The sequence below is a fragment of the Rutilus rutilus genome (assembly GCF_951802725.1).
Source record: "Rutilus rutilus genome assembly, chromosome: 21".
Taxonomy (NCBI): domain Eukaryota; kingdom Metazoa; phylum Chordata; class Actinopteri; order Cypriniformes; family Leuciscidae; genus Rutilus; species Rutilus rutilus.
In genome coordinates, this window is record NC_140226.1 from 13,978,722 (window position 1) to 13,997,935 (window position 19,214).

Below are 19,214 nucleotides of genomic sequence, written 5' to 3' on the forward strand. Positions count from 1 at the left end.
TAGGAAATTAAATTAAATGTGGAGGATTTTATCTTTGACAAGATGATTGACAGGTCAGTTAGGATGCGTGTAACTAAGCAACAGAGAGCAACCATTAAAGATGGTATTTTATGACGCGTGTCCCAAAGCGTGTCTACTCTTCTGCTACACACTCAAAAGTATGTACTTTGTCTGCACAAAAATAGTACATACTTTTAAGGCGTAGTATAGGCGATTTGAGACACAACATTACATTTTTGGAAGCTGTTTCCGCCAAAAAGGTAATTGCAACTTTTTATGTGGTTTATAACCAACTAAAGTGGTTATAAAATAAAATTGTGAGTTATAAAGTCATCGCGTGATACAAGCCGCAGTTGCGTGTTATAAAGTCAGAATTGCGAGATATGAACTCGCAATTCTAAGAAATAAAGTCAGAGTTACGAGAAAAAAGTCAGAATTGAGAGACAAAATGTCGATTTTTTTTTTTTTATTATTATTTTATCATTGTTGTCACGCAATCACTTTTATGCAATACACAATGAATATCAAATTACAAAATGTGGAGAGGAAATATGGGGAAAAGGTATGAGAAGACAATAATACAATTAATAATTTAAATGTCACGTATACTTAAAGATTTTTTTTTAACCAAGAAGTAACTCAACTCAACATCATACTTTATTTATATATTAAAAAACGTATAAAGGGATCAGTATTAAATATAAAAATGTGAAAAAATATGAATATCAATATTATGAATTCCTTTTCATTGCATAAAAGCAGACTATCCATATAGAATACTCCCTTTTAATGGTCAATGTTGTCAAACACTGCTGTGTGTTATTTAGCAATAGTTAATCTTGTATCTAGGAAGAAAATCTGTGTAGGTACACATTCTCAATTAACACCACAGAACAAACGCTTCTCACTCAGTTATATGCATATTAATTTACACTATGGATTATAGACATTTTTATAAACGAATCACCAGCAGAATAGAACCAGTTTAGGAAAGTTTATGCAAACTTAATTTAATTGGAATTTAACTGATATCAAAATTATATTTCAGGAGAAATGTGCTGTCAAATTAAGAAGAAGAAGATGATGATGATGATGATGATGATGATGATAGAGATGATGGTGATGAGGATTAAAGATCAAATCTGGTGGTTGTAACGTTACAGAAAATAATAATTAATCAACATCGCCTCAATACCTTTATTTTGAAAACAGAGAAAATGGGTTATTTTACTTCCGGTGTTCCAGTGCCATTTGAAGGCTGTAGCAGGTTGTGCCTTCCTTAGCAAAATCATACATCTATTAACTTCTTTAAATAGTTTTAACAAGTGAGAGGGATGTTTCGTAGGAAGCTTTCAGCCTTAGAGTATCACAACCCAACTGGATTTGACTGTAAAGGTAGGAATCTGTCAGAAATGAAAGACGTGTTGCCACCTCATGCTCCTAATTCTCCAAGTGAGAGTACCAACAGAGTTTAATAGAGAGCATTTATCGTTCACAACTAGGTTTAAGCTATATGTTAATTGTATTATTAATATTGTTTGTGCTCTTTACTTCACCCAGATGAAACGGAATTCAGAAATTTCATAGTTTGGCTGGAAGATCAAAAAATCAGACACTACAAAATTGAAGACCGGGGAAATCTCAGGAATATTCCCAGCTCAGACTGGCCTAAATTTTTTGAAAAGGTGAAACTAATATATATCAACAGATTTATTTTCATATGTATATGTAGGCCTAAAGTAATTTATATAGTTATTATTATGAATATTATGTATTAATTGGTGTTGTATGTTTGTAGTACCTTCAAGATGTGAACTGTCCATTCAGCGTTCAGGAAAGACCAGAGAGCGTTGACTGGCTACTGGGTCTTGCTGTTCGGTTTGAATATGGAGACAATGGTATGATTATTTATTTGAGATTAAAACCAGTGGTCGACCAATATAGGTTTTTTTTTTTTTTTTTTTTTTTTAAGGCCAATCATCTAGAGAGCAGTTTGGCTGATATAAACTATAAACTACCACTCAAAAGTTGTTGTTTTTAAAATAATATTTAAAAAAAATAAATACAAATTCAGCATTGATTTATTTAATTGATCAAAAGTGCCAATAAAGACCTTTATAATGTTACAAAAGTTACTATTTCAAATAAATGCTGTTCTTTTGAACTTTCTATTCAGTCAAAAAAGTTTTACTGTTTTCCACAAAAATATTATGCAACTCTTTTCAACATTGATGATAATAAGAAATGTTTATTGAGCATCAAATCAGCATATTAGAATGATTTCTGAAGGATCATGTGACCCTGAAGATTGGAGTTATATATATATATATATATATATATATATATGTATATGACGTATTTATGAACATAAGAGAATTTCTTTCAAATTACTAACCCCCAATTTTTGAACGGTAGTTTATACAAAAGAAAATAAGAGGAATACTTATGCATTATTTACTTTCAAAAAGCAGTTTATCCATGTCACAGTGAAGATGGTCTAAACTTATGTTAAAAGCACAATGTGTCAGATTTTTGGATTAAAATATCCAAAAACCACTAGAAAAATGTTCTGTATTTTGTTGACTTGTGTAATTACATTCTGCCAAATGTTTCCAACGATGTTTAAATCCAGAGAAGTCTATTTTAACCAGTGTAGTAGTAGTATACTTTATTGTCCTTGAAAGGAAATTTGTTGTGGATGACATGTTGCTGCATAGACATATAATAGACAAATAGACATATAATAATTATAAAAAAAGTAGTGTACAGTGTAATGTTTGATGCGTCACCTTGTCAATGACGTCATATCCACAAAACCCTTGATTTCCGTAGAAACCATTGGAACACCAAGACACTTTAATATGTGTTTTATTAAACAGGTGAGCAACTGTTTGGATGCATTTATCCATGGAAAACGAACCATTGTTATATAGCTCAACACAGTTAGTCTTATTGTTTGAATCTTATGTTTTCTTGATTTGCCGCGAGTAACGTGTGTACCCTAAAAAGTAAATCAGACAACACTATATTGTAAAATGGCTTACATGGCATAATCAGAGAGAGCTTCATTTGTAGTAACAGTAATACAGCATTTCCTTCACCATACAGTGTTCTCAAATGAATTACATGCCATTTAGCAGCACAAGTCATCCAGCTTTTATTAACTGATGAATGATATTCTAATATCGATCTACTTTACAACAAGTGTCTCATACAGCCACAGAGTGAAATGCGACATATAAGCAAAATAAAAATGACAAAGTAAAAAGTCCCAGGCTCTCGTCCCGCCCTGCTTCATACCACAGTAATTAATAAAACTTTAATACATTAACTCATCCATGAACATGATTTCTGGCGTGATTCCACGCTCATTCACTGCGTCATCAAGCTACACCTTTATTATTGTTTTGTATAAGCGACCTCTAGCGTGAAACTTACACACTGTGCCTTTAATTTGCCAAGTAAACACAAAATGGCCAATTATTAGGCACTTAACGTCCATGTGTATACAGTAGTCAACATTTGAAGTGGATCAAAACCTTTCATCAAAGTTATACATGAATTTGGAACAATACCCTTACTTTTTTGATCCACTTCAAATGTTGACTACTGTATATTGGTATATCACTAGTTGTAACATACCTATTTTGTCCTTTTATTGGTGAGACTTCCCCATTGAAAGCTGTTTAGCAATACTGTTCAATCTCAAACCACTAGATGGCAGCATTTGCAAAGTTTTTTTAATAAAATGTAAAGCTTGCAGCTGTCCCACACATTCGATTGCACAATCTTGATTCCATTTATGTTTAGAGCAAGATGTTCCTAGAAATGCCATCAAATAATTATGCCAACTGACCCACTTATGTTATTTTACATCCCACAGTCGAGAAATATCGCAACTGCAAACCTGCGACAGAGGCCAATGATGCTCAAAAGTCTGCTGACCCATTAATTAATCTGGACAGTGAGTATTCCCTCCCCCAAACATCTTTCCAGTCTCCAGTCCTGTTGTTATGAGACGGAGGAGGCTGATTAAAGAAACCAACTCAATCGCTAAAGTGGCTTTCCAAGCATGTCTGAACAAACCGATTACACTCCCACCTCTCTCCACAACCCACAATGAGTGGGCTGAACCGAGCCAATGACCCACAGCTGGAGGAAACCTCCAGATGTCAACTGAATAATGACACACCGGGAGGACAGGGTTCACTGGAATGGAAAATATTGGGCTCTACTGTTGTTGTTTTTTTTCTTTATTATAGTCTTGGTCTGAGTAGTTTCATTCCACTAATCACAAATCAAGCATTTTTATGGTAACATTGTTTTCAGAGATCATGTTTTCTTGTCATTAGTAATTAAACCAAGTCAAAAAAGTTTTGCATTGGAAAAAAAAGTTTTAAATTATAGGTTGGACTGATATTAAATGTGATTTCTCTCTTTAGTTAATAATCCAGATTTTAAGGCTGGTGTCTCAGCTCTCGCTAATCTTCTCAAAATTCAGCGGCATGATGACTATTTGGTAATGCTTAAAGTAAGTATGGTTCATTTTGTTGACGGTATGAAACATTTGTTTGAATCCAGTGCAGTTAAACTCAAGTTATTCTGTTTGTTTGTCATCACAGGCCATTAGGATCCTGATTCAGGAACGCCTGAACCCTGACGCCATTGCAAAGGCCAGTCAAGCAAAAGAGGTGAGCATTCAGTGTTCTTCTGAAATGAAAAAGGCCAGTCGGGAATATTGTTTCATGTTGTTCGAAAGAAATCTCTTATGGTTTCCATGGTTGCATTTCTTTGATTAAATAATACAGTAAAAACTGTTATATTGTGTTATATATATACTGTTTTTATTTTAATATATCTTAAAGTGTAATTTATTCCTGAGATGCAAAGCTGACTTTTCAGCATCATTACTCCAGTCTTCAGTGTCACATGATCCTTCAGAAATCATTTTAATATGCTGATTTGTGGCTCAAGAAACATTTCTTATCAATTTTGAAAACAGTTGTGCTGCTTAATATTTTTGTGGAAACTGATTCATTTTATTTTATAGGATTCTTTGATAAATTTAAAGTTAAAAAAAGATTTGAAAAGGGAATCTTTTGTATCATTATAAATGTCTTTACGCTCACTTTTGAGCTATTTAATGCATCCTTGCTGAAAAAAAATCTTAATGAAAGGTTGTTTATGTTTCAAAACATTTGCTTATTTGTTCTTTCGTAGGGTTTACCAGTCGCTCTTGACAAGCATCTTTTAGGATTTGATACCGGAGGTAGGTTTGCACGCACATTCTGCATTTAATTTCTTATGCTGTTGACTTTCGGAGGAGTTGTAAGCACGAAGAATGTTTGATCGTTCCAGATGCGTCTCTGAACGAAGCGGCCAGAATTCTTCGCTTGCTTCACATCGAGGAGCTCAGAGATTTACAAACAAAGATCAACGAGGCTATCGTGGCAGTTCAGGCCATCATCGCTGACCCCAAGACAGATCACCGCCTCGGAAAGGTGGGGAGATAAAAACGTCCTGCCAAGAGACCCTTCTTCACGAGACAAGCTTTGTTTTCGTTAACCACACCACAGATATTTTGTTTGAATTCAAGGCATTTTTGTGGGAATGCCAAACTGGATTTTTTTATTTTTTATTATGCATTTTGCTTTCCCCTGTAATAAAAAAAAATGCACTTATGAAATTTTACATGGGCTACAATAAAAAGCTGGACTATTTTTTTTTTTGTTGCATAATAAACCTTAATGCAACGCAGCAAAGTTTTATGGCCAGACTCTGTTTGTTTTACCCCTGGAGAAAGAAATTCTACTTTATACCTCCAACTGTGCATATACTCACTGTATTCAAGAAAATAATCACTGCAGAGCCAAAAAATAATGCAAGCAGGCATATTAAAGTTGTCAGTCACATTTTATTGTTATAAATATCACATCTTACAAAAGATAAAAAGGATTAAAAAATTAAGATTGGTGAAAGACCACTTTGGTTGTTCAAAGGAATTATATTTTTTTACTTTTCCCCCCAAAATACTGTTTTAGTGTTTTTATTAACATACAAATTACTCAACTAAACTCTGAGGGTATTTTTTATTATTATTATTTGTTAGGGTTTTTTTTTATAACAAAAAGTCACATACAAAAATACAGTAGAATGAAATGAGGTATAAAACAAATTTACAAAAATATTTTGAGAAAATATTCACGCTTTCATGTTTGTAAATTTGCACTTTGGCATTGGCGGTGACGTTTGTCGAGACTTGCGGGTTCCGCGATCAGCTCTCTCCTGGTCCACGACTCCGCCGCGATTCCCACAGCACCAGCTCTCCAAACGCTCGCCCCAAAATAGCACCATGTAACGCTGGCTCTGTTATTAATGTCTCCCTATAACACAAAACGGGACGCTTGTCGGAAATCTTTCACAGAAAGCCAAGTTTGGACAAAGCAGGGGAAATTGCCTGCTTTCATATGCTAGTACAGCTATACAAACTCTTACTCTGATCTTGTTTGACTGTTTTCTGGTCTTTAAAGAACTGAAATGCTTTGAAGTACCGGTGCAGTACCGGTGCAACACCAGTGTTTCATCGCCTCTGTCAAAACTACCGTGATTTGGAGGCAGGTGCCTTGTACTTTTCTCTTAAGTGCCTGTAGTTGACAGCTCATGTCTGAAAAATGTTATCCTGTTATTTGCTTGAAAAGAGGTCACCCACATTTTGCTACACGGTAAACGTGTACTTTTAGGTTATTAAACTACACTAGCAGAAGCCCATTTACTGAGTGCATAACTGTATATTAGTGCTGTCAAATCGATTAATTGCATCTAACTTAAAAGTCTGTGTTCATATAATATGTGTGTGTGTGTATATATATATATATATATATATATATATATATATACAGTGAGGAAAATAAGTATTTGAACACCCTGCTATTTTGCAAGTTCTCCCACTTGGAAATCATGGAGGGGTCTGAAATTGTCATCGTAGGTGCATGTCCACTGTGAGAGACAATCTAAAAAAAAAAAATCCAGAAATCACAATATATGATTTTTTAACTATTTATTTGTATGATACAGCTGCAAATAAGTATTTGAACACCTGTCTATCAGCTAGAATTCTGACCCTCAAAGACCTGTTAGTCTGCCTTTAAAATGTCCACCTCCACTCCATTTATTATCCTAAATTAGATGCACCTGTTTGAGGTCGTTAGCTGCATAAAGACACCTGTCCACCCCATACAATCAGTAAGAATCCAACTACTAACATGGCCAAGACCAAAGAGCTGTCCAAAGACACTAGAGACAAAATTGTACACCTCCACAAGGCTGGAAAGGGCTACGGGGAAATTGCCAAGCAGCTTGGTGAAAAAAGGTCCACTGTTGGAGCAATCATTAGAAAATGGAAGAAGCTAAACATGACTGTCAATCTCCCTCGGACTGGGGCTCCATGCAAGATCTCACCTCGTGGGGTCTCAATGATCCTAAGAAAGGTGAGAAATCAGCCCAGAACTACACGGGAGGAGCTGGTCAATGACCTGAAAAGAGCTGGGACCACCGTTTCCAAGGTTACTGTTGGTAATACACTAAGACGTCATGGTTTGAAATCATGCATGGCACGGAAGGTTCCCCTGCTTAAACCAGCACATGTCAAGGCCCGTCTTAAGTTTGCCAATGACCATTTGGATGATCCAGAGGAGTCATGGGAGAAAGTCATGTGGTCAGATGAGAACAAAATAGAACTTTTTGGTCATAATTCCACTAAACGTGTTTGGAGGAAGAAGAATGATGAGTACCATCCCAAGAACACCATCCCTACTGTGAAGCATGGGGGTGGTAGCATCATGCTTTGGGGGTGTTTTTCTGCACATGGGTCAGGGCGACTGCACTGTATTAAGGAGAGGATGACCGGGGACATGTATTGTGAGATTTTGGGGAACAACCTCCTTCCCTCAGTTAGAGCATTGAAGATGGGTCGAGGCTGGGTCTTCCAACATGACAATGACCTGAAGCACACAGCCAGGATAACCAAGGAGTGGCTCTGTAAGAAGCATATCAAGGTTCTGGCGTGGCCTAGCCAGTCTCCAGACCTAAACCCAATAGAGAATCTTTGGAGGGAGCACAAACTCCGTGTTTCTCAGCGACAGCCCAGAAACCTGACTGATCTAGAGAAGATCTGTGTGGAGGAGTGGGCCAAAATCCCTCCTGCAGTGTGTGCAAACCTGGTGAAAAACTACAGGAAACGTTTGACCTCTGTAATTGCAAACAAAGGCTACTGTACCAAATATTAACATTGATTTTCTCAGGTGTTCAAATACTTATTTGCAGCTGTATCATACAAATAAATAGTTAAAAAATCATACATTGTGATTTCTGTTTTTTTTTTTTTAGATTATGTCTCTCACAGTGGACATGCACCTACGATGACAATTTCAGACCCCTCCATGATTTCTAAGTGGGAGAACTTGCAAAATAGCAGGGTGTTCAAATACTTATTTTCCTCACTGTATATATATATACACACAGTTGTAATCAAAATTATTCAACCCCCATTTCAAATCAGGTTTATTAGAAAAATGTACAGACTTTCAGCTATTTGCAATGAACAAATCAAACAAAAGTAAGTGAAATGGCTCAACACAACAAATGTGTCAAGTTGTTTCCCCAAATTCGACAGAAAAAGCAACTTTTAATGACTTCTGCAGTCTCAAAATTATTCAACCCCCTGAATAGATTCCCTCACAACAGCACAAATCTGCAAAACAGGTGTTGTCTCAAGCACACCTGATGCAACTAATCAAGGGCTTCATTAGTTGCACCAGGTGTGCTTGAGCTAGAACACATGAAATATCTGATGTTTCTAGAGACACCGGTGGAAGCATTGTTCACAAGTTCAAAGTTAAAGGAACAGTGACACTACCTGGATAGGGCAGAAAAAGGACGCTATCAAGAGCTGCAACCAGATTTCTGAGAAGGCAGGTTCAGAAAAACCCTTGAGTGACTGCAAAAGACTTGGTGGCAACAGGCACTGAGGTTTCAGCACAGTAAGGCCCGTACTAAAGCATGCGTTTTCCATGCCAGAACTCCAAGACGTACACCACTATTGACCCAAAAGCACAAGAAAAAAGCTCAAAATCATAAATAAGGCACAGAAGTTTTGGGATCCTGTTCTGTGGAGCGATGAAACAAAACTGGAGCTTTAAGGCCCTATGTATCAGCGGTATGTCTGGAGGAAGAAGAATGAAGCACATGCATGAAAAGAACACTCTGTCTACAGGTAAGCATGGTGATGCTCTGGGGCTGCTTTGCATCCTCTGGCACTGGAAATCTGCAGCGTGTGGAAGGCAAGATGGACTATTGAAGTATCAGGAAATCCTAGGAGAAACCGTCATTGGACCTTCTAACAGGACAACGATCCCAAGCACACCTCAAATTCCACCTAGGCTTGGTTGGAGAAGAAATCCTGGTAGATTCTACAGTGGCAGATCACAGTCACCTGACTTGAACCCCATAGAAAATCTGTGGTGTGATTTGAAGAAGGCGGTTGCATCACGCAAACCCCAGAATATTACTGAACTGGAGGCCATTGCTCATGAGGAATGGGCTAAGATTCCTCAGAAACGCTGCCAGAAGCTGGTGTCTGGTACATCTCGTTTATAGCAGGTCCTAACAGCAAAATGGTGTTCTACTAAGTACTAAAGATGCTTGCCATGAAGGGGTTGAATAATTTTGAGACTGCAGAAGTCATTAAAAGTTGCATTTTCAGTTGAATTTGAGGAAACCACTTGAAACATTTGTTGTTGAGCTATTTCAATTACTTTTGTCTGATTTGTTCAATGCAAACAGCTGAAAGTCTGTAAATCTTGGCAATAAAGCTGATTTGGAATGGGGGTTGAATAATTTAGATTACAACTGTATATATAAATATGTGTGTGTACATTGTGTGTGTGTGTGTGTGTGTGTATAGATAGATAGATAGATAGATAGATAGAGAATGGAAAATACATTAGCAAAACTAAACAGATTATATACTTTACCACTGAAATCTGTAAGCACCTTATAAACAGTGTGGAGGAGCAACTGTAATTCCATACAAATGAGATCTCTGATCAGGCAAGTACTCATCTGTTGACTGGTTATCTCGACTGAGAGCGATGACCCCATCTCTGAAACATCACAGAACAAAATATAAAATGAGATCAGTTATTTTGTAATAATTTAATTGATGAAGGTACAGTCAGTCACACTTGACAAACTGGACCTCACAATAAATATGAATAAGGACTTCTGGGCTTCTGTTTTTAATAAATTGTAAATAACAAATAATAAACTTTATAAAGGGTATAAAGCTATATTATCTACTCCGTTTCCTGTTTCACTGCAAATCATGTTGCTCTAATGCTTGTATTTAGTATGAATGGAAGTTAATGGAGCACAAAGTCTAGTGCGACACAGAACATGAAGTGAAACGAGCATGAAGGACTTGCCAACATGGCACTTTTTAAAATTGAATACAGGAACATTCATAAATAGAAATCTATCTGATAGGTAGTTATGATTCTGATGGTCATTTTGTGTTGGACATGCATGTGCTACGCTTTACCTCCTCCAGTCTGTGTAATAGTAGTGATTGGCGAAGGAGACCATGCTGAAGGGGTAGTTCAGGTTACTCTGGACCACACGTCTCCCTGTCCCGTTAGGCGATATACACTCTAGGCGCTTGGTTCCTGCCCAAAACACAAAAAAGAGGTTATCAACATATTTTGAATGAGCTTTTCAGTCCCTGCCTGTTATTGTGGTATCTAATTCAGATTTACATGGTCAGAATTAGATGCAAAGTGGACCAGACTTTATGTCAAAACCCCAAAATATTGCTGCACAAAAACTAGCCTACATATGCTTAGCACATACCTGCATCGGCCCAGCAGACCTGGCGTGTAGTGGAGTCGTAGGCCAAAGCATTGGGCAGTCCAATGCCATCCTGTACCAGGACTCTTCGGTTTTGTCCATCCACCGAGGAGCTCTCGATTTTAGGAGCTTCTCGGTTCCAGTCAGTCCAGTAAAGGGTTCTGTGAAAAGATCAAGTTTTACTTGTCAGGACATTATGACAATGGAACTTTTGGTTGACTTTTGTTTAGTTCTGTCAAATTGATTAATCACGATACATAAATGTTTGTAAATATATTTGTGTGTGTTTGTATGTATCTATATAGATAAATCGCGATTAATCGATTTGACTGCACTACTTTTTTTGTTAAATATAATCTTAAATATAGATATATTTAATATTTATACATTTATATTTTTTTATATTTTACATTTATATTTCATACATGTACATGTACATTTATAATTTATAATTTATTAATAATGTAGCATTTTATTATATGAATGAATGAATGAATGAATGAATGAATGAAATTTTATTATTGTGTCATGCGTATGATTACGCCCAGCCCGCATGGACTTACAAGACACCAATATCAAAAAACATAAACAAGAGGATTAATATACACGATAAATGTACAAAATATACATTAAATAGACAGATCCAAAGTACATAGAATACATTGCTCCCCAGATAATAGTAACAGAATTAATAATAATAATAGTACATATTATTCAAATACATGCATGCATGTAATCATACATACATGTATTCTCATTTATTCACATAACCACCCATATAAGCCCATAAGCCTACACAGAACAAAATTAAATCTAATTAAATAAACTAGCTTGCCTTCTTTTCCAGGCCTTTGAAACAAAGTTTGCAAGCTTAAACACATCATACTTAAACAAACATAATAATTTTTGATCATCAGCATACCAAAATATTTCTGGAATTTGTCGTGTAACTTCCAGAAACAAAGATTCCCTTAGATCATCATAATGTGTACAATACAAAAGGAAATGAGATTCACTTTCTACTTCACCAAGATCACATAGCACACATAATCTATTTTCCTCTGGAGTATTTTTGAATCGACCAACCTCAATGGCTAAAGGCAAAATCCCACATCTCAGCTGTGCAACCAAAGATCTCTGACTTCTAGATAAACGAGATGTAACATATAATTCTGGACTAAAATTCTGTTTGATATGCATGTATGTTCTTAATTTTGGCTTTAATAAAACATTTTCAAACCATTTTTCTTCATATTCCATTAACAGCTTATGTTTAAGCGAATTGACATTACAACTTAAATTATTTCTATAGATATACAACATATCCACCTCTTCAAAAATAGAATAAATCTCCTTTACCCATGGAGACCTATGAGCTTTACTCCAACTAAATACTCTCTTATTTACTCTATCCTCTGCCATTCTGATTAGTCGATTCCACAATCGTATCATTTCGCATTTTCTCTGTACAACTCCTGGTACCCAGCCCATATCTCCCTGAATTGCTAGGTTTGGAGCAAATTTATGAACCCCCAAAAAACATCGTATGGCTCTATTCTGTATAGTATCTACTGTTTTGAACTCTTTCAAGCCCCACACCCCTGCAGCATAATTTAATATAGGAGAAACACATGCCTCATAAAGTCGAGTATATGTAGAATATCCAAGATCCTTACATACTTTTAATTTATTGATAACTGATCCTAAAGCTCTCCCTCCCGAATCAACAAGTGACTTAATACCAACTTCATAGGTCAAAAAATCATCAAGAACAAAACCCAAATATTTATATGAACTAACATAGTCCAAATTGACTGAGCCATAGCTAAATATATATGTACTTCTTTCAATGCCTTTCTTTCTAAAATGCATTACGTGTGTTTTGCTTTGATTTATAGCTAATCGCCATTTAAAACACCACAGATTAACCACATTTAACATTTTCTGTAATTCAGACTCAGACTCAGCCAACAAGACTATATCATCCGCATATAATAAAATATGTGTGTGTGTGTGTGTGTGTGTGTGTGTGTGTGTGTGTGTGTGTGTGTGTGTTTGTGTGTGTGCGTGTGTGTGTTAAAAAATTTAACATTGTATTACGGTTTCCACAAAAATATTCAGCAGCATCATTGATAATAATAATAACTATTACTAATAATTGAGCGTGCTTGCATGTGCAAGTCTAATTTCTCTCATATTTAACATATAGGTTTAACAGTTTGATCAAATTAGTAAAGTCAAAGCTTGAAATAACATGCATTAGATTGAGATATACACATGGGAGGCAAAATGGCTCACAGTTTGAGTTTTTTCAAGAGTTGCAATTCATATTTTGCGAAATCAGGAAACATACAAAACTGTTCTGCACTATTTAGCATTGATTTAAACAAGATGTTTTAAATCATGGCATATGAAACTAATAAAAACTAGCCTGCACTATTTTTAATGCTGAATCACTCACTGGGCAAAAAAAGATTTATAACCGTAAATTATGTAACTTATGTCCCTCCCAGAGGATTTCTAAGCATCAAATTACAATTTCACAGCATTTGTGGTAAAAAATGATTTAAGGGATATTTATAAGAGGAGCAGCGAACAACGCAGACTGCATACTGCTTGAGTGATTAAATATTTGTTTTGTAAAATTCTCAACTGATGAATCAGACTTCAACCCAGATAGCATGTTAATCGGAACCATCACCTCAAGCATGCAGACTATTATGCGTTACGGCGCAAACAAACTAGCATGTAGCGCGAATCGCAGCACCAACAAACACAAACACACATTTGCAGCTATTCTCATGGCCCATGAGGTTTGTGTTATATCTCCTGTCCTCCACACTAGTTCAGTTGCTCCAGATGTTGCAGATGGCCCTGTTTGTGGAGTTGCTGGCCCACACGTTGCCTGCCTCCCCTGAGACCCGAGAGCCAGGCCAGACACTGAAGCAACACTAACATCTGGGCCAATTTGTAGCCTTGCCCTCTTATTTTCTCTGCCTCCCATGCACGTCCTGACCTCCTCCCTCTCTCGCTTCCCCTCAATCGCACTTGCACAATACCAACAGATTTTTGGTTTTGGAGCATTCTTGTAAAGGAAACATGGGAAGTTGGAGATGGAGGGGAAATGATGGTTCATTAAATCAGCCAATTATTGGATTAATTAAGCAGAGATGCCCCTGATAATGATGCAGTCGGAGTGATCCAGCACGCTCAAGACAAAAAAGTGGAAAAGAACAGCATTTATTTAAATTGAAATCTTTTCTAACAATATAAATCTTTACTATAATATTTTGTAAGCAATTTAATACATCCTTGCTAAATAAAAGTATTATTTTCTTTCAAAAAAAGAATTGTATATATTGTTACGAAAGATTTCTATTTTAAATAAACGTTGTTCTTTTTTTGACTTTTTATTCATCAAAGAATCCTGAAAAATATTAAGCAGCACAACTGTTTCCAACATTGATAATAAATCAGCATATTATAATAATTTCTGAAGGATCATGTGACACTGGAGACTGGAGTAATGATGCTGAAAATACAGATTTGCATCACAGAAGTAAATTATACTTTAAAGTATATTCAAATAGATAACCTTTTTTTTTATTGTAATAACATTTCACAATATTTTGATCAAATAAATGCAGCCTTGCTGAGCATAAGAGACTTCTTTCAAAAACATTAAAAATAGTAATGTTTCCAAACTTTTGACCGGTACTGTATATACAGTACATACATACAGACATATATATATATATACAGTGCGTGCAGAATTATTAGGCATGTTGATTTTCTGATCATATTTTATTGAACATTTTGCCAATTCCAAACCATATTAATCTTAATAACTACTATTAATTTTGTATTTAATCATTTATAAGTGATATATAATTGTTCATGAAGGCTGGAAATGAAAAACGCCTTTAATTCAGGTGTGCAGAATTATTAGGCATGTTTTCTTTTACAGATAAAATAAGCCAAAAAAGAGATTTAACAAAGACTGAAAAGTCAAAAATTATTAAATGCCCATGAGAAGGATACAATACTAATGCAATACTAGAAATTGCAGTTAAGGCATGACCATTGGACAGTGAAATGCTCATTGGGTCAGCAGGGTCAGACAAAAACAGGTGGAGAAGAAAAGACACATGTTAACTGCAAAAGAATTAAGAATTAAGGTGAAGAATTAAGTGTGAAAACATCAGGAACCCTTCAGTCTCCAGCGCCACCATTTTCCAGAACTGCAACCTACCTGGAGTCTCCAGAAGAGCAAGGTGTCAGGGTCTCAGAGACTTAGGTTAGGTAAAGAATCCTAAAAAATGACCCCCTCTTAATAAGAATCACAAGCTGAAGTGTTGTGAAATACATGAAGACTGGTTTATTATAGGCTTTATAGACAGACAGATTGAGAGCGACTCTTGAAGGACCAGCACCACATCCTCTTCTACCACTGTTTGAAGAATTCATCTTCCAGAATCTGACATTAAGTTTTGGGAGTTCATTTTTAGTCCATCTCTGCAAAACGGACTTCAGGGTAGGAGATGGACTAAAAATAAACTCCCAAAACTTATTAAAATGTATTCTAGAAGATGAATTCTTCTTTGCCTAATAATTCTGCACACCTGAATTAAAGCCGTTTTTCATTTCCAGCCTTCATGAACAATTATATATCACTTATAAATGATTAAATACAAAATGAATAGTAGTTATTACGATTAATGTGGTTTGGAATTGGTAAAATGTGCCTAGAAAAAAATATGATCAGAAAATCAACGTGCCTAATAATTCTGCACGCACTGTATATATATACATATCAAAGCATCAAATGAGAAGCATTAGTGTTCTTCTGGTATTGGTTTTAGATATCTTTAAGATCATCTTTAAGCAAGATTAGCACATACCCTGTAGGGGAGTCCACAATGATGGCTCTGGGATTTACTAAGTCTTTTTCGAACAGAACACGTCTGTCACTTCCATCAAGGTTTGCTGTTTCGATCTTGTCTGGTGTGCTGTCCACCCAAAACAGTCTCCTACGGGCCACATCTACAGCAAGACCTTCTGGACTCGTCAGAGCTGGAAAAGATTATATAATATAAAAGATATTCCATTCCATTACATAAATCATAGATTTTTTTCTAGCAAAATAAACATACCTGTATTGATGATAATCTCAGATTCTGATCCTGGCTCCAGACTGGCTCGATTGATTGTCCGTCCTGCCAGATCTGTCCAGTAAACTTTCCTTTCTCTGCAATCGTAATCAATCCCGACCACTATTGAGCCCTGAAAGCGTAAACAGGACTGAATTAGTATACTTTTCTCAAAAGCCACAGACTTAAGTATTTTAATTCAATATTGTGCAAGTCTCACATGTAGAGCAAGCAGCACTGAAGATCTCTGCTTGTCCATCTGTGTGCCATTGAGAGGCAAGACTCCAATCTGTTGACCCTGGGCATAGAGCAAGAACGTGCCTGCTGGAGGCGGGGTCACATCTGGGCGTGGCAGAGGGCGCATGGTGGGAGGGGCCACAGTAGGTATACCTAGACGGTAGAAGATTGATTGTTTTAGCTTTGAAAAAGAAATCATTTTGCCGCCTCTTGTTATGAATATACAGATTATTCATAATAATAATAATATATTCAACCACTACAGAAGCATCATAACTCTTCTTGTTCAAGCATGGAGACACATAATTAGTGTACATTTCACAGCGAGCGACACTCACAGGCAGGTTTCACAGCGTCATGTGAGCGGGTTCCTGGTACTTCCCGTCCGTTTCGGTCCACACACCAGCAGTAGCTGCTGTCTCCATAGCACTGAACCGGGTTGAACTCGCCGGAAGAGTCACACTGAGGTAGATAGGACTGGGAATTCGGCTGGCCTCCATATTGCTGCATCAGACTGGCTCTCCAGCGCTCACAGACGGTCTCTGGACGCTGGGTTGGAGGCACTATCACTGGGTAAATCAGAGGGGAAACCACGAACATATTAAAAAAATCTAAAATAAGATATAGTACCAATATGTTTGCTTATTTTCTATCCATTTTCCATTTAACATCTAATTTTGAAAGTTTTTTTTTACTTCTTCGCAAGTTTCATTTTTGGCCACAAAACATTGAGAGGAGGCATTTTTAACTGTGGTGAGGACACATTCACTGGCAGTGTTGACATGGACGAAAGTGCTCATATTTTCCTAATGCTCTGTAATCTCGAGACACACGCTGGACTCTCTGAGCTCTGCTACAGATTATAGTGATTGCTTACACATGATAAGAAACTGCTTAGCAAAGTAGAAAGCCCATAATTTGCAAGCAATATTACAATTATAACACCAGACACTGGATGGAGACCATGTCAGACGTGTTTTAGATGCGTAGCCTATGCAAAAGTTGGCGCCATGATGCTAGTTTATGGTGGATGGTTGCCAGGGCGTTGCTATGCAGTTCTATTTCATTTTTTTTTTTAAATGTATGTACATTTATAAGACTATACTTTGTGTTACATTATCTTGGCATTACATTTCTGAAAAATAGTTCATATTGCTGTGCAAGTGTTTTTAATGCAACTGCTGATATGACTAAGGCCGCACCTGTAGTGCAAGTCAATGGGATTTTATTAGCTATCATATCATTCACCAGGTACCAACTCGAAGGTTTGATTGCTTAGAGAAGCAGAACCTTCCACCGTATAACCCCATAAGACTAAAATCCCACTCCATATAGCTGTATATTAGAAATTAGAGGTTTTATTCTGGCCTGAAAAATTGCTTGACACTGGAAACTTAGGACTTGCACACACGAGGTGGCCGCGTACAGCACTCTTACCAGGCTCGTCACAGTTTCTTCTCGGGGTTCCAGGTGGAGTTCGGGTTCCCGCTCTCTCCTGCCCCCTATTGTCCACACACCAGCAGTGACCTGTGGACCCGTGGCACTGCTGAGGCCTGTACTGACCCTCCTCATCACACTGAGGGATGAAGCCTCCCACCAGAGGAACACCATCGTTTCCACTCTGAAGACTGTCTCTGTGCTGCTCACACTGGGTCTTGGGACGACCTGGATACACATGAGGTACACAAGGGATTGTTATTCTGCTCTCTAGATATGGCAAACGGCCCACCTGTGATGTAAGTCTATGGGATTCTGATAGCTTTTATATTCACCAGGTACCAACTTGTAAGTTTGATTGCTTAGAGAAGCAGCCCCATCCACAGTATTGTCCCATTGGACCAAAATCCCATTGCATAGCTGTATATTCAATTGGCTATGATTTTATTGCTTTATCCTAAATGCAATATTTTGGTGTTATTCAAGCCTGAAAAATTGCTTGACACTAGAAACTTAGGACTTGTGAGGACAAGGTGGCCGCGGTACAGCACTCTTACCAGGCTCGTCACAGTTTCTTCTCGGGGTTCCAGGTGGAGTTCGGGTTCCCGCTCTCTCCTGCCCCCTACTGTCCACACACCAGCAGTGACCTGTGGACCCGTGGCACTGCTGAGGCCTGTACTGACCCTCCTCATCACACTGAGGGATGAAGCCTCCCACCAGAGGAACACCATCGTTTCCACTTTGAAGACTGTCTCTGTGCTGCTCACAGTGGGTCTTGGGACGACCTGGATGCACATGAGATACACAAGGGATTGTTATTCTGCTCTCTAGATATGGCAAAGGGCCCCCCTGTGATGTAAGTCTATGGGATTTTATTACTAGCTTTAATATTCACCAGGTACCCAACTTGTAAGTTTGATAGCTTAGAGAAGCAGCCCCATCCACAGTATAATCCCATTTGACCAAAATCCCACTCCATGGCTGCATATTCAATTGGCTGTGATTGTATTGCTTAATCCATAATGCAATATTTTGGTGTTATTCTGGCCTGAAAAATTGCTTGACACTGGAAACTTAGGACTTGTTAGGATGAGGTGGCGGGTACAGCACTCTTACCAGGCTCGTCACAGTTTCTTCTCGGGGTTCCAGGTGGAGTTCGGGTTCCTGCTCTCTCCTGCCCCCTACTGTCCACACACCAGCAGTGACCTGTGGACCCGTGACACTGCTGAGGCCTGTACTGACCCTCCTCATCACACTCAGGGATGAAGGCTCCCACTAGAGGAACACCATCGTTTCCACTCTGAAGACTGTCTCTGTGCTGCTCACAGTGGGTCTTGGGACGACCTGGATACACATGAGGTACACAAGGGATTGTTATTCTGCTCTCTAGATATGGCAAAGGGCTCACCTGTGATGTAAGTCTATGGGATTTTATTACTAGCTTTAATATTCACCCTGTACCAACTTGTAAGTTTGATAGTTTAGAGA

At 37.4% G+C, this 19,214-nt stretch overlaps 2 protein-coding genes across 8 annotated transcripts in view; one reads left to right on the top strand and one right to left on the bottom strand.

The window, feature by feature from the left end:
* The first annotated feature begins 1,215 nt into the window (after nucleotides 1-1,215).
* Nucleotides 1,216-6,119, top strand: rtraf (RNA transcription, translation and transport factor). The gene is made up of 8 exons (XM_084392516.1): nucleotides 1,216-1,395; nucleotides 1,561-1,685; nucleotides 1,799-1,898; nucleotides 3,884-3,964; nucleotides 4,443-4,531; nucleotides 4,623-4,691; nucleotides 5,221-5,269; nucleotides 5,359-6,119. The coding sequence occupies exons 1-8, from the start codon at nucleotides 1,335-1,337 to the stop codon at nucleotides 5,511-5,513; spliced, it is 729 nt and encodes a 242-aa protein (XP_084248642.1). The 5' UTR covers nucleotides 1,216-1,334; the 3' UTR covers nucleotides 5,514-6,119.
* A 125-nt stretch (nucleotides 6,120-6,244) lies between these two features.
* nid2a (nidogen 2a (osteonidogen)) overlaps nucleotides 6,245-19,214 on the bottom strand; it is a 42,807-nt gene continuing 29,837 nt past the window's right edge. For 6 of the 7 annotated variants that reach the window (XM_084392508.1, XM_084392512.1, XM_084392509.1 and 3 more), the window contains 11 exons: nucleotides 18,843-19,070; nucleotides 18,284-18,511; nucleotides 17,727-17,954; nucleotides 16,628-16,858; nucleotides 16,273-16,442; nucleotides 16,056-16,185; nucleotides 15,804-15,975; nucleotides 10,906-11,063; nucleotides 10,598-10,721; nucleotides 10,051-10,160; nucleotides 6,245-6,383 (listed from right to left, as the gene is read on the bottom strand). In XM_084392508.1, the coding sequence (XP_084248634.1) occupies nucleotides 10,052-10,160; nucleotides 10,598-10,721; nucleotides 10,906-11,063; nucleotides 15,804-15,975; nucleotides 16,056-16,185; nucleotides 16,273-16,442; nucleotides 16,628-16,858; nucleotides 17,727-17,954; nucleotides 18,284-18,511; nucleotides 18,843-19,070 (1,778 nt within the window). In that variant the 3' untranslated portion in view covers nucleotides 6,245-6,383; nucleotide 10,051. Of the gene's footprint in view, nucleotides 6,384-10,031; nucleotides 10,161-10,597; nucleotides 10,722-10,905; nucleotides 11,064-15,803; nucleotides 15,976-16,055; nucleotides 16,186-16,272; nucleotides 16,443-16,627; nucleotides 16,859-17,726; nucleotides 17,955-18,283; nucleotides 18,512-18,842; nucleotides 19,071-19,214 lie in introns of all 7 variants that reach the window. The other variant, XM_084392507.1, reaches the window with a different exon arrangement.

Coding starts and splice junctions, on each gene's coding strand:
- rtraf (XM_084392516.1), top strand. CDS start 1,335: ATGTTTCGTAGGAAGCTTTCAGCCTTAGAGTATCACAACCCAACTGGA. Junction 3,965..4,442: donor CCCATTAATTAATCTGGACA/GTGAGTATTCCC, acceptor TTCTCTCTTTAG/TTAATAATCCAGATTTTAAG. Junction 4,692..5,220: donor AGGCCAGTCAAGCAAAAGAG/GTGAGCATTCAG, acceptor GTTCTTTCGTAG/GGTTTACCAGTCGCTCTTGA.